The sequence below is a fragment of the Vombatus ursinus genome, unplaced genomic scaffold (genome assembly GCF_900497805.2).
Source record: "Vombatus ursinus unplaced genomic scaffold, bare-nosed wombat genome assembly UNPS02014812.1, whole genome shotgun sequence".
Classification (NCBI taxonomy): Eukaryota; Metazoa; Chordata; class Mammalia; order Diprotodontia; family Vombatidae; genus Vombatus; species Vombatus ursinus.
Window position 1 is genome coordinate 66,586,754 of NW_020954590.1, and position 15,776 is coordinate 66,602,529.

The 15,776-nt window shown below is 37.1% G+C and overlaps 1 protein-coding gene across 3 annotated transcripts in view; it reads left to right on the plus strand.

Moving 5' to 3' along the window:
- Positions 1–15,776, plus strand: part of LOC114053760 (microtubule-associated protein RP/EB family member 2) — a 193,017-nt gene that overhangs the window by 110,525 nt on the left and 66,716 nt on the right. For all 3 annotated transcript variants that reach the window (XM_027876899.1, XM_027876898.1, XM_027876897.1), the window contains one exon: positions 10,681–10,808. In XM_027876899.1, the coding sequence (XP_027732700.1) occupies positions 10,688–10,808 (121 nt within the window). In that variant the 5' untranslated portion in view covers positions 10,681–10,687. The remainder of the gene's footprint in view (positions 1–10,680; positions 10,809–15,776) is intronic.

The window sequence follows — 15,776 nt, forward strand, 5'->3', positions numbered from 1 at the left end:
TGTGTGTGTGTGTGTGTGTGTGTGTGTGTGTGTGTGTTTATGTATTTAGAATAAATACAGAACTAATACAAGATAGTTGAATATAAGAGAGGGAGGGAGGTCTCTCATTTTGACAGCTGAGTAGAGGACAGACTGAAATGGGGAGAGACTTCCTGGGGAGACCATCCAGTGGGGCTATTAAAGTAGTGGAGGTGTAAGGTGATGAGGGCCTATGATTCTATGAGCCCCAAGATGAGAAATTATGCAAGAGATGTTGTGATGGTAGAAACAATGAGACTTGGTAACAGATGACATGTGGGGTGAGTGCTAAGGAAGAATCAAGGATAACACCTATTTAGTTGAAAGCAACTAGACCATATAAGCAAAGCAAGTTGGAATCACACCCTATTATAACAGTTTGTCCTGTAGAAGTAAATAGTACAACTGGTCAATGCATTGTCACTATATATATTCTTTTTTTTTTTGGCTAGGCAATGGGGTTAAGTGACTTGCCCAGGGTCACACAGCTAGTGAGTGTTACATGTCTGAAGTCAAATTTGAATTCAGGTCCTCCTGACTCCAGGGCTGGTGCTCTATCCACTGCGCCACCTAGCTGCCCCATCACTATATATTCTTTAAGAAGCTTTATAAGTTTCATCTCAAATTAAATAATTATCTTCTGCCTTGAAAATGGCTGTTTTGACACCATAGTAGAATATAGGCCAGTAAGAGCCAAATCACAACTTTGAGCTGTTTTAAGCTGAAATCTTACACAGATATATGGGACAGTTACTATTGTACCTGTTTCTGTCTACAGTTCTATAGAGCTATTGGAAATTTAAGAAGACATGGACGGACATTACATATCTTGGAGTCAAACACACTGGAATATTTTCTCTTCATTAGTAGTTTACACTTTCCTTATCTTGTTAATAGGCTTAATTTTATTGGTACATCATTTTCTATTTCCATCTCAAAATGTTCTCAGAGAGTTTAAAAATGAATTTTACTGTTATGTAAATACTGCCCTTTGGATAGGCACAAGTCCTCTAGGGTAATACTCCCAAAGGGTTATTGTTGTTGGGTTTGGCCTTTTTTTTTTTTAATTTCAAAAATAGATTTTTGCTAAACATGTAGCCAAGATACTAATCGGGAACTCTGAAGTAAGTCTTTATTAGGGCTGAAAAGAGTTACAAGCAAGGAATGATGTGCAGGGTCTTTGTCCATTTTTACCAAGCGACCACAAATAGCAATCTGAAAGACCCAAGGAATAAAATATGTAGTCACTGGAAATGTTAAATCCAGTAATTCCTAAAATATCAGCATGGTTTATATGTTACAGCTGGCAGATTAGTGAGCCAGGAATCCTTCCCAGCTCTAAATCCAGAGGCTAGCCACTTAAGTCTTTTTGTTCCAGGTGTCTCCTTCAAAGAGGTTCAAATTAGGTGTCCACTTTCATTATAATGGGAATAGAAAATGATGCTTAGTAAAATTAAGGAAAGAATATAATTTTGGTAAGGGTCACCTTTGTGGTCTTTAATACCCCATTCTTTCTGTATCATCTTGCCATTCTAAATACTGTGCTCGGTTCTTATTCCTTTTTCCTCCAGTAGTATGTACTCACAGGACTAACCTTACTCATAGGCAAAATAAACATTTACCTGTTTAATGTGATTTAGGATCCTAGCAAGTTTGTGCCTTGCTCATCTCTTCCACTCCCCAATTTCCCATTTCCTTTCTGAAATTCTCCCAAAGGAACTTCATTCCTTTAACTTAAAGTTTTGGCTACCATGAAAAGCAAATTCCTCTGGGAGGAGTCAACTTAAAGTTGCTTTCAGTCTTTTGCTTTTTTCGAAGCAAGAATCCTTTCTTTCTCGAAAACCACTTTTATAAAACAATCTTGGACACCAGATTTGGAAAGTAAACTGCTAGGGAGACAATAGGATGCAGAACTGAGAGGCTAAAGTACCAGACAGTCACTCACCTGTGCACTCTGGTCTAGGTCCTGTGCTATCTTATGTTGTGTTTTCCTAACAATGTCTTGCACTGGCTTTAGCTTCTCAGTTGTGGCCTCTTGCTGCCCAAAGTCGACTCAGGTTCATGATGGATAACGACATGAGTGTCTAAAGACTTGGAACCTAATGGGAGTATTGGGGTCTTGGCAGGAAGGGTCAGGGAGGAAGGCAGCAGAAGGCAGGGAGTTGAAGATCAAAGGACAAGCTGGAATTGAGTAGGTATCCAGAGGAGAATGGCTTATCAGTAAGTAAGGCAGAATGAGTAGCTTGGCAGCGTTCTCTACAACAGTGAGATTCTGTTCCTAAAGTATGTTAAGTCAATCATTTGTTTCAACTACATGGACATTTAGGACATTGCAAATAAATTTTTTTTACTTCTTGCAAATATAATGTAGTTATACTGTTTAATTAAAATACTCTTAACCTTGATAAAAAAAAATCATCTCTTGTCTTGTACTCGAGCCACACTGAGGATGGGGAGGGGGGAAAGAAGGAAGGAAAGGAAAGAAGGATTTATTAGGTGTTTACTATGAACCAGGCATTGTGCTAAGCACTTTACAAATGTTATCTTATTTGCTCTTCACAACAGCCATGGGAGGTAGGTGCTATTATTATCCTTATTTTACAGTTGAGAAAACTGAAGCAGGCAGAGCTTAAGTGACTTGCCCAAGGTCACACAGCTAGTATCTGATGCCAGATTTTAACTTAGGTCTTCCTGATTCCAGGCCTAGCTCTCTATCTACTGTGCCATATGGTTATAGAATTTGTAGTTGGGAATCACAGGAAGAATTCCTATAGAATTTAAATATCTTTCTGACCCTTGGACATTCCCTATCCAGTCATTTTGGAGGCCTTACATCAGTTTATGAAATCTTGTGCTGTTTTGAGTTTCATTCTGTTATCGGTTAATCAGAATCTTTGTTCTGTCTTTGACCCCCTTCTCCTCTCTCTACATTCTCTGGTTTGAGAACCTCATCCACTCTCCAGGCTTCAGTTATTATATCTATGTATGCCACTGCCAGATCCGTCTCTCTTTCCATCAACCTCTCCTTAGAACAACAGTCCTATATTTCCAAGTCTCTGCTAGATATCTCCATGAATATCTAAAACTCAATGTCTAAAGTGGAAATTCCCTTTTTTCTAATCCACCCTTCCCCAAAACTTCTCATATTCTCTGGTTTCTACCATTTTGCCAGTCACTCAGGCTTGAAAAACCATGGATTCATCTTTTCATTTTTGATTCTTTCCACTCCTATGTTGCCAAGGTCTTTCAGTCTATTTTTGCAGTAGTTCTCATGTGTGTGCCTTCCTTCCTTTCCTACTTTAACTGCTCCGTTAAATAAAGCCTCATCTTGCTTCATCCAGGAATAGGCTCCTAACTGGTCTTCCTGCTTCCGGGGCTTCCCTTTCCTAGTTCATTCTTCATACTATTGCTGGTGTAATGTCACTTATGTGTGGGTCTGTTCATGTCACTCCCTTACTCCAGTATCTATAGGGCACAGGTGCCAATCACGGGCCAGCCGGCCTCCCAAAAACCAAAATAAGATGTAATTGGAAAATATCTAACAAAATAAATAAAAATGCAATAAAACATAGTGTGATTGTGTGGTTTTTTGAGGCAGCATTCCTCCCACAGGGGTGCTTACATACATTTTACTGACCCCTATTTCTATTTGAGTTTGATACTGCTGCCATTTACTACCACTGTGACCCCAGACAAGTGAATTCCCCTCTCTGGGTCTCACTTTCCTCTCCTATAAAAAGGGCTGGGGACAGTGTTTGATCTTGGTGATTCTGAAGGTCCCTTTCAACTCTAAATGTAGATCCTCTGGTCATGTAATTCTATGAGCCCAGGACAGACCAGAAGGAAACTTGAGGCTTGAGTTCCCACTCTTGATGTTTCCTAGTTGGGTTGCCTTGGGCAAGCCATTCAACCGCTCTGAGCTTCAGTTTCCTCATCTGTAAAATAGAGACAATGATAATACTTCCATTGCCTTCCTCATGGGCTTATTGTTAGGAATGAATTTTGCACTTTATTAAGTACTATATAAATGGAAGTTAACGTTATTTCCTTCCCCCTGCCCCTGGATTGTTAACTTCATGATGTCAGGGAGTACTTTTATTTCTTAGTACATAAAATATACTTAATAAATACTTAGTTACTTGTTGAATGGTAATGAATGCTGTTCTGTAACCCATTGGATTGGATTATTGTGTAATCTCTTCTTGAAAATCATAAAGAAACCTATATATTTAGTTTAAACCAAATTCACTTGTTTAATAGAATTTACAATCTTCGTAAGATAAAGAGGGTTTAGTATCTCTTTAAGAAAATGTCATTTAGAAGTTGGCATTGGCATAAGGGAAAAGCATGCCTGATGCGTCAAGGAGAAAGATGATGTCTCACCATCTTGTGATGAGATTTTGTCAGAGTGATGGCGATTAATAAACAGGATGAGGAGATGTGGGCTTGGGAGGTGACTTTTAGCCTGAAGAAATGAGTAGGATTTTGTTACTGTTTCTACCAGAAAGAACTACAAAGTAAAGTAAGTGTTCTAAGTAGAATGGGAGTTGTAAGGGAGTATAAGAAATACCATCACAGGCAGCAATAAGAGTTGTAAATAGAGAAGATGATACTTTTTAAAAGTCTGTCAGTTGATATGAAGGAAAAACTACTGTAACTGGCAACTAAGAGTCTACAGTCAGGGGTGGGGAACCTGCGGCCTCAAGGCTTGATGTGGCCTTGTAGGTCCTCAACACCTTGACTGAATCAGGACTTAGAGGACCACATGTGGCCTCAAGGCCACAGGTTCTCTACCCCTGGGCTGGGGTTCTAGTTCCGCTTTTTTTTTTTTAATTGGATAGGCAAGTCTTCTCATTTGTAAAATAAAAATGCCTCTACCAAGACCACATCAGCTATGGCATTTAATGATCTTTGAAAGTTTATATAATCACAGTTTGCTAAAAGTGCAGTTGAGTAACAAAGATACATAATCATATTAGTTTGTTTTCCATTAATTTGCGAACCATTTTTTTTAAAAATCATGTTTCCTCTGTGTTATTTTACTAAAATTATATGTTTTTTAAAATACTTTGGATCTCATGTTGTATCATTACACTTCTCCATTATCTCTTCATGAAGTAAATTTAACCAGTGAACCTAAGTTACTCTAAGCAGGTATCACCATTAACTTGGTAGTCTTTACTAAAAGAGGCTCAATGTCTAGGTCTAGAAGAGTAAATTTACCTTAGTTATGTACTCTCCAACCTAATTCTATGACAGAGACATCAAAAAAGTCTTTAAGAATAAAATAATTTCTTTTATTTAGACTAGTTAAAGTATGTCTCTAACCAGAAAGTAGAGAAATAGTGAGATGACTCCATTTATTCATTCGAATCTGTGAACATGACAGTTTCTCTCCAATCTAAAGGGAAGCCTTAATATATAATTTTAAATGAAACTCAATAAAGTTACTGTAGTATGTCTCCAGGGAGATGTTGTGTTATTGTCAAGGCTTGTCTCTAAAGGGCTATATTTTTCTTTTCCATCCTCCACCCATATAAATTATTACTTCTCTCTTTTATATGCCTCTCTTTTTTTTTCCTGCCTTTGCTCAATTTCCAATAAGAAAATGATGAGTAGAGAATTATCTCCTGAGGTATTCACCATTTGAATCATCATATATTTTAAAATTTCTGCTCCCCACTGTATACACGCCATGAACTGAATCTAAGAATATCGTGTTCATCTGCAAGTAGAAAATTTTGTTCCAAGGGGGAAATGTAAATACTGCTCACTGCTAATAACCAGATCATTAGAGATATATGTGGAAAGGAAGAAGGGAATAGGCATTTATTAAATGCCTACTATGTGCCAGGCACTGTGCTATAAGTGAATGATATTTCCAGGTAGTAAGTAGAATAGCAAGTGGTAGATCCAGATTTGAGCCCAGGTTTTTTTTAACTCCAAATCAAGCATCCTGGGGGCACCAAGAAGTTAACTAACTTGCTGATAGTCATGCAGCTAGCATATGCAAGAAGCAGAACCTCACTGTCTTACTCAAAGACCAGCCCTCCATCTACCATCACAATTGCCCCTAAAAGTGTTAACAAAATGTCACAAAATAAGAATGCAGCACTTTCTTTTCCTGTCTTTGCAAGGGTGTCGCAGGGGAGAAATGCATACATCCCAGATGCTAGACGGTTTGCAGTGTTAAAGGCATGGTCACAGATCCAAAAATAAGGATACATGCCATGAAATGTGTTGTCAGCTTTCCTTCTGCAATCACCATTCTTAGCCTTCTCGTAGCAAGTTCTTTTTCTCAACAGAAAAGAATTCTTTGAAATTCTTCAATAAATAAAAATAATAAGTATCTTGAATGTTATATGTCATTTCTTCCAGAGAGCCCCCTGTGAAGTAGGAATAATATGTACCTTACATTTTAAAGTCAAAGAGATTTTAAAAATAGAATTTCACAGTGATCCCCTGGGGAAAAGCTAGAACTAGAACCAGTGCCTCCTAATATATTATTAGTCATATATCCATGTTTGGCTTCTTGTATGATTTATTTGATAGCACGTGTTTCCTCCTTTCCAAAAATATTCTTCAAAAACTAAAAACAGTATCTTGTTTTGAATTACAGGACATTTGTCAAAAAGAAAATCCTAGTGTTCTCTACACTAGGTTATGTAGTAATAATTGTCCAAAATTGATCTCATGGTAATTTTGCTTATAGATAATTTTGGATAAATATGTGTAAGATCTGAAATTCAAAAAAGCCTCATTGTATAACAGTAACCTCAGTCTCAAGACAATTTGGGTTAACATTCCACATTGAACTGATCTACCTTCCATGTGAAAGAATCATTTCAGAAATGTGAAAGGAAAAAATAGTATTGTGTTTTTTAGACATGAAGAGGCTGCTGCTAATCCACAATCATGAGGTCTTATGATTGGAGTTGCTTTTCTGGTAGTTGTAATGAATTGTGCTGAGCCATCCACAAATTTGCCTTGCAACCAACAACCTATAGTTTATGAGATGACTGGGCAAATATAGAAATACAAGTTGTGGGTAAGAAATAAAAGAAAACTAATTGTCCCATACAATGATCAAACCAAAATTTGCATCCTGACCATGCAGTTTTAAAAATTTTGATTAAAAATAAAAATAAACCACATCTAGGAATCTTAGTCCTTTGTCTTAGATTCTTATTAAATGGTAAAAATAAAATCAAATAAATGAGTTCACCTAGATGGATGTTATCACTAACCAAAGAAGAACATTTTAGTCAGTTTTCTTGTTTTAATTCATTATTAACTGTGACCCCATAATTTTATCACACATATATATCACACATATATTATATACTTGGTAAATCTTTCTCAGGATGTGATGGATACCTATGTTTGGAATTTTATATTATTTATTTTCTGGCATGTATTTTTATTCCATTATTCCCAAAAAATTCTTCAAAGTCTAAAAATCATATTTCCATTCTGAGTTACAAAGAATTTATTAAAGAAAAAATTGAGTGCCCAAAGAGCAAAAGCTGATGTGAAAATAAATTATTAACCAGACCCAGCCATTTAAGAATCAAAAATAATCAAAAGGGAAAAAAACAATAGTTATCTCAAAAAATTTAAATGTTCTCTTGATACACCAAGACATACTTTTAAAATATCTTTGACTATTTTCCTCTTTAATGCCTTGTGAATCTTGTTTCTTGTACTATTTTCTTTTTCAAACAATGGCATAAAATCGTAATATAGTTCCCAGGACAGCCAAAAAGGCAAAACTGGAGGAAGAAGGTAAAGGTGAGAGTAATCACCATATTACATCCCTCAGCATTGAACCTAGAGAATAAATCACGTAGGACAGAAAAGTGGGAAAATGTTGTCTCAAGTGTGAAAATATATATGTGTGAGAGCCAGGTTCTAGTGAACTTATTGAGAGATGGAGACATATATTTCCAAGACTCTTAGTGAGTCTGTCTTAGGAAATAGCAAGGTAAGCAAACAATCACTAATTAGCATCATCCCCATGTTTTATTGACCCATTTTCTTTTCTACCAACTATACTCCCATTTATAACTTCATTCTTGAACTATTTATTACAATCCTTTTTTTTTAATCTTGGCTGAATAAAAAACAAATAAAGAATTACTAATGAAGAGCAGTTTCTTGTAATATTAAATGTAAACTTTTATTCAGCTATATTTTGGTTTTGGGTTTTTTTGGTTTTTTTTTTGCTGTTTCATTTCTAGAGCTTCAACTAGGGCTAAATGGCGGAGGCTTTGTCCCAGAGCACTAAAAATTAGAGGATGCTGGCAACACTTTTAACCAAGCCAGTGCATACAGTTGAGCATAGTGCCTAATTAGCCAGATTAATTAGTTGAAACAGGAAGCTATTACATGGCACTGCTCCTTCCTCTAGGAGCCCCAACACAGTCTAGTTTTGTCCACAAACCTAGGCCTTCCTTGCTCTGTCCCTCTGTATTGACCTTCTGATGTTCCAGAATCTCCAATGCCCAAAGGTCTCTGTGCCCTGCCCCCATCCCAAAGGAGCAGTGTCCCAGCATCCAAGGTTTCCTCCTCCATTCCTAATTCAGTTCATCTTTAAAAAGTTGATTTGAGGGTACTACTTGCCAGGGCACATTTTGTAGTAGTTGCCTCAAGCACAAGATTTAGTTAAGCTTTTGTTCACTTCAAATCCCTAGCACTAATAAGAAATCTTTATTGAAGTTTACAAGGGGGATTACAGACACAAAACATATGCTATAACTACTATTTACTTGGGGTTTTTTTGGTGCTTGTACTTCCTTACAATCTATTTGCACTGAGTGCCTATGGGACTTAATTAACATTCATTTTTCATTGTTGATTACTACAGACTTGTTTTCCTCCTCAGGTAATTTGGAATTAACTTTATAACCATTTAAAATATGGGTCTGGTTTATTTTATAGATTTTCATTTCTTGGTTGATGATCAAAGGAAGAATGAATATGTGAATGAATGAGTAATAATAATAATAATAATAATAATAAAAGTTAAGTATCTGAGACCAGATTTGAACTCAGGAAGTTGAATCTTCCTGACTCCAGCCCTAGCACCCTATCCACTGTGCCATCCAGATGCCGATTAGGGCTTTTCCAGGATTCTAGCATCTATAGAGGAGGTATCATTCCTGACTCTCCTGCTTGCCATCCCTGAACTTCATGGACCTCTGCTTATAGGAGCAGAGCAATGTTTCCAGGATATTCCTACCATGGATTCCATTTCCATGGGTATAAAGATCGAATGATATGATAAATACATGGGGAAGTAAATTTATAAATTGTAAAGTCTTACAGAAGTAGATTATTACTAGAAATTCAAGATATTATTATTAACATAGTTGTAGATTTGATGTCAAAATTCCATTAATTAGTCAGATTAGTTAGTCTGATATAATCATTTAGAAATGGAAGGACCCTTGAAGTCCTATGTAAATGTTTTATTTATTATGTTATTGTTGTTGTCTTGTTATTATTATATTATTATTATTTAAGACTTGAAAGGCCATTCTGATACTGTAAGAAATTAGATGAGTGGCGGTGAACCTGGTCTTTAAAAATGCATGAAAGGACAATATCATTTGGAGGTTGAGTATTCAGTATGGTAACACCATTAAAAATGTGTTTTATGACATTTCGTAGGTAGTATGTCTAGAATTGAAGTATCATTACTGAACAGATTTACTTATTGAATTTTCAAGGATATTTAGGGGTTTATTAGTTTGGGAATTTGTTATCTCTTAATTTAAGAAGGATATCAAGCTTGTGGTACAAAATTCTAGCCCACTTGATATTGTCTTTCTAGGTATTCAGCATGTGCTACAACCTATAGTCATATGTTGCATAGTTTCTACCATTTGCGTGCAAAATCTTCATTGATCAGTAAGTCTGGGCTTCTTAAGGATGACCTTTTTCTAATTTCTGGTAGCAATTACTTGAGCTTGTATCACTGATAAATTACTCTGTTTTTATGAAAAAATCCTGATGACTCAGATCTTTTTGATGCTTCTTTGTTGACATATTTGACATATTATTGGTAGAATTCATATAGGTATTACTCATGAAGGGTGGGAGGGCCTGTTCTTTCCTTTCTTGGACTTTATCTTTTTCATAGGCTTCATGGTTATTATTATCACTGTTATCTTCTTTATTTGTCTTTTTAGATGGGGTACAGATAGAAATGGTTTGAGAGCAATCAAGTTGTCAGTCAAGTTGTTGTGTTTGCTGTTATGTAGATGGATAAGATAATTGATTTTTGTAATTGAATACAGTTATTGGAATGTAAACTCTTCTTCTCTAGAGTCACCAAAAGCATCTTTGGGAAAACTCCAATAGAATACTTGAAAACAGGGATGATTTATGTCTCAATCCTTTCCCACATAATGTCAATGTCTTCCCTAAGGCAAATATATTTTGAAAGCTTTTCATTCCATATAGTTTGGAGATTGTTAGTATAAGATATGTTGACAGCTATTTTTTAAAAAAAAGCTTAAATTTTAAATTTTTGTGTCACTTACATCTGGGTAGTTATAAGCAACAGTTGTCTGAAAGACTGCTCCAATTTCAGTATGGTTTATTTGTAGAATTCTATTATAGTTATTTATTTTAAAGTAAATATATCTTTTTTTCCAGTTGGGGAATGGCGGTCAATGTGTATTCTACCTCGATAACCCAAGAGACTATGAGCAGACATGACATCATTGCATGGGTGAATGACATAGTATCTTTAAACTACACAAAAGTGGAACAGCTTTGTTCAGGTAAGAAATTGTCTCTAAAGTACTATTTAAATGTTTATCAGGTCAAAGTGTGATTATATGGACCCTATATTATACCTGTGGTGTAAAAAAACAAAACATGAGAATAGGCACTAGAATTAATAAAGAGGAAATAGAAAAACTAGGCTAGAACTGAAGAACATTATGAAAAAACTGGTGTTTACAAGAAAATTGTATTAAGAGAATGAAATCCATGTATATATATTATAGAAGATAAAAGGTTCTGTGTAAAAAGAAATAATGTCACTGATAAAGCAGAAGCAGGTTATAGAAAGTTGGGTAAAATCTAAATTGAAGTTGAGCCATTTTTAAAAACTAGATATAACTTTATTAAAGAAATAAAGGTCATTGGAAGTGACTGTGGCGGTGGCGGCAGCAGCAACTGCGACCGGCTAGTCCGGACCACGGTGAGGGTGTGCTTGTGTGTGTGGGTGTGTGTGATCCAGCATGGACATGGAGGATCCCGGGCAAGATGTGGTGGCCTCATCAGCCACACCTGGGGCTGGCAAATCTAAGTTGGAAACATTACCCAAGGAAGATCTCATCAAGTTTGCCAAGAAGCAGATGATGTTGATGCAAAAAGTTAAATCAAGATGCACAGAAATAGAGGAGATTGAAGAATGCCTATCAAAACTTCTTGCTAGGGGTCATTCCCTGGGGAAGAAGAATATATTTTCTTCCATGAATTCAGATTTCACTGAAATCTCTCTGCCTCTGAATTCAAGACTGAAAGTCTTACATGGAAAATAGAAATATATCATTGAAATAAGTGCATTAATAAAAACGAAGTGGAACTTAGCCAGTTTGAAGCTTTAATTGAAGAAAGTGTTGAAAGTTGTCTTTTTATTGTCTTTTTCTCCAGTTTAAAGGAATTTGTTTCAAGGAGTGATGTTAAAAAGAATTGGGAAAAAAACTAATTATATTGCAAGTATGATTATATTCTCCCCTTCCTGTGGACCTCTGAACTCCACACTTACTAATTTGTATTCCCTTCTAGGTTTAATAGCAACAGAACTATATAGAGTATCACCAGACCCACTTAGGGCTGGTTTTTTTCTCTACTGGTACTACTGCCCTCCCTCAGTCCCTCAAACAGGGGAAATGGGTAGTCTGGGTGTTGTTGGGCCTCCCTCTTAGACATCTGTGTATTGAGTAGGAAGAGATTGACCAAGTCCTGTGAGTTATGAGGCAACTACTGAGAGATAAAAACTTGAGAATAAAAAAAGCCCTGACTTATGTGTGAATCTGTGCCTGGTACCTCTCTGACAAGTTAGTGTCATGTTGTTAATCTGCAGTCTGTCTCAGAAAGCTACATGCAGAAATAGTCCCATCACTTTAGTCACCTTTAGATCTCCATCTAATCTAAAGTTGTCGCACTGATGTATTTGAACTGCCCTCTTGTATCTTCATTTGCATCTTTTCCCCTGGAAAGTCAAGGCTGAGAAGGCCAGGTCAAAGTTTTGTACACTTTACCTCAGGGGACAGTAATGGGGCATGAAGATATCTGCATTTGCACAGTGAGGGTAGGTGTCTGTGAGAAAGCAGTGGGAAAAGAGAAAAAATGAAGTCGTACAGAACATTTCCAACTGTGTATTGTCAACGAAGAAGATTCCTACAGGAAACTTTTTAGGTAACAAGATTGAAGAGTTCCTTATAAAAATTAAAATAAGAGCAAATGATGAGATAATCTGACACGGTGGGTGAAGCAGGTTATAGGAAAAAACAATACTGTATTATAGGAGAAATTCTAGATCTGCATTCTAACTGCCATGGGACAGCTAGGTAGCGCTAGAGTGCATAGAGTGCTGGGCCTAGAGTCAGGAAGACTCATCTTCCTGAGTTCAGATCCAGCCTCAGACACTTACTAGCTATGTGTCCCTGGGCAAGTCACTTAACCCTGTTTGCCTTAATTTCCTCATCTGTAAAATGAGCTGGAGAAGGAAATGGGAAACCACTCTAGTACCTTTGCCAAGAACACCCCAAATGGGATCATGAAGAGTAGGACACGACTGAAATGACTGAATAACAACAAAATTTTATATAGTTCCACATGATTAATATTTATCCTATACTACCCCTCGCCTAATCTGCAAAAAGTTCTTTCTTCCTGCATGCCATTAGTTATACCTAAATCTATAAATGTGTATGTGTTCACTTTTTAGATTTTGCAAATATTCCCTGGCTATAAGATCTAGAACCAGAAAGGATCTTGGAGCTCTGTCGTTCAACTCACTTACTTTACAGATGAAGAGAGTGAGGTCCAGAGAGGCTAAGTCACTTGCTCGAAGTCACACTAGCAAAGAAACAGATGTAAGATTCAAACCCAGCTCCTCCAACTTCAAGGCTAGTGTTCTTTCTGCTATACAATATTGCCACTCTTTTCCTTTCTCCTCTATCTCCCAAGTTCACCCCAACCTTCCTTCAGGTAACAGCTCCCTCTTCCTCCCTAACTCTCTGACTTCACAAAGCCTTTGCTTTGTAACTATGATGCATCTAACTTGAAACTATAAATAGTCACTGTGTCTGTGTCATGTCCCCCGTCAGAATGCAGGATCCAAGAAAACAGTGAGCTATGCAGATTAAATTTTTATCCGTCCTTCTTCCTAGAACACCATTTGACACCTTCTTAGTAAATGATTATTTGATCAGATTTGAACTATTTCAGTTTCTCATAAATAGTGTTCCTTTTCACATTCAGTGCTCTAATCTACTGCATCATGGTCTGTTGAAATACTTAAAGACTGAATTTAACATTTATTTTTATTTGGATATTGCAAATTGCTGTCTTCGTTTTGCTACAAAATTACTTGTTGTCCTTGTTTCTAAATACTTATATTTGAATCCTAGAAGTCTCCTTTTAACATTTTTTTCCACATTTCCTCTCTAGCTAAGAGACCTCCCCAGCTAATATTAAAATTAACATTAGCTTTTCTTTTATAAAAAAGAAAGAGCTAAAATACAACATCTCATTTGTTCAGCTTCCATTTTCTTTCACACTTACAGTCTTTATGTAATACCACATTTCTTTCCCTCAAATGCAGGCACACACACACACACACACAAAAGCTTCTTAATGGAAAGAAGGTTGGGATAGGAAAATATAACACTTGGAAATAGATAATAGCAACTTGCAAAACAATGAAATTGACTCAGTATTTTTGCCTGATATTGAAGTGCAAGGATGTAAACTTATGAGTTTTTTTTTTCTGTGAGCATTAAATCTAGGACATGAAGTCATTTGCATATTGTTTGCTTTCCTTTCTTATCACAAACAGCCTGAAAGTAAAAACACGAAAGCAGCAAACCTAAAATGTGAGGCAGTAAGAGAGATGCTATCTACAAAGTACTGCATATTAAATACAATAAAATAACCAAGTACATCTTGCCCAATCTGTTGCTGGTTTTGAAAGTGGTTCACACTTTCATATTTTCCATGGATTGTAACCACATGTAATTTCAAATTGATTCTGCTTGAAGAACATTTCAGTATTCTGGTTAAATAGCTGTACAAAATATTTGGAATCTGCTTGTCAATTCATATCACTAAAATTCCTTTATAAAATTTTATTCAACATAATTTAACAAACCTATACTAAGTACCTACTCTGTGAAAAGGTATTGTGCTAGGTATTGGGGATATAAAAACAAGCATAGTCTGGTTCTTGAGGATGTTCTAGATAGCAAACAGGTGTCCCGGGTATCGGGGAGAGGGTATACACACAGATACTTATGCTACAAAAAAGAGTATAATAATAAGCCTTTGCCCTCTTTCCCAACAAAATGCTATAAGAAATTTAAAGAGGGGGACTTTTCTTTTCGTGGAGGATTTGAGGGAGAAGGAAGCATTGTGAATGCTTTATGAAGGAGGTGGCATTTGAGTTAAGCCTTGAAAAATTAAGTAATAGATGGGAGATATCATTGTCCCTTTATCTATTGATTCCTCATGTTGCCCTCCAGAGGAGTGCAACCCAAATGGTGAGGGCCTTGAGTCCACTGAGGATCAGTTTAAGGAACTGGGGCTTTGGGACATGCAAAAGAGAGGACAAGGGAAGTGATAGCTGTCTTTAAGCTGTTGATGAAGGATTTGGCATTTTCTGTTCATCCCCAGAGGATAAACCAAGAGCAAAGAGTGGAAATTGCAAAGAGGCTAATTTAGCTTTGATGTCATGAGGGAAAACAAATAAATGAAAAAAACCTTCCCAAAATGTGGAGGTAGGGGGGCAAAGCCAAGATGGCAGAGTATAAAAGCAGTGACTTGCTTGAGCTCTTCCCCAAACCCCTCCAAATACCTATAAAAATTATTGTAAACAAATTCTAGAGCTCAGAACCCACAAAAATATAGTGAAACAAATTTCCAGCCCAAGACAACGTGGATGGTTGATGGGAAAGGTCTGTTGCACCAGGCTAGGAGAGGAGTGCAGTTCAGCGTGGGCCACGCAGGCAAAGATGGGGCCCCAGTAAACCTGGAGCAGGCCTCAGGGGACTGAATCACAGGCCGCTGTGGCAGTTTCCAGACTTCTCAATCCAGAAATGCCAAAGACAACTTAGAAGGTCAGTAGGAAATGTCTGGCGTAGCTGGGTGAGAGGAGTGTGGTCTGGCCCCAGCCCCGGCATGGCTGCTTCCAAAACTCTCAGCCCACAGATGGTGGGGGGATCAAGCAGCTGATCAGAGGGGGATTGTAGGGATCTCTTTGCTGTCACTGAGGCAGGATTCTCTTGCTTTGCCTGTGCTTGGATCTGGATCTTAGTCCTGGGTGGTGGTTCTGGGATGAGGAGTGCTGGCATGGCAGATCTTGTGGCAGGCAGTGGAGAGGGAATCCTCGTCACAGTTCCAAGGCAGAAAACAGTGCTTGTGGTCACTCATAGACCAGAGCACAGGCCAGGAAAGGGTAAACACCTCTGCTTTGATCATACCACCTTGGAAGAACTGAAAATTTACAAGTCTCTAGA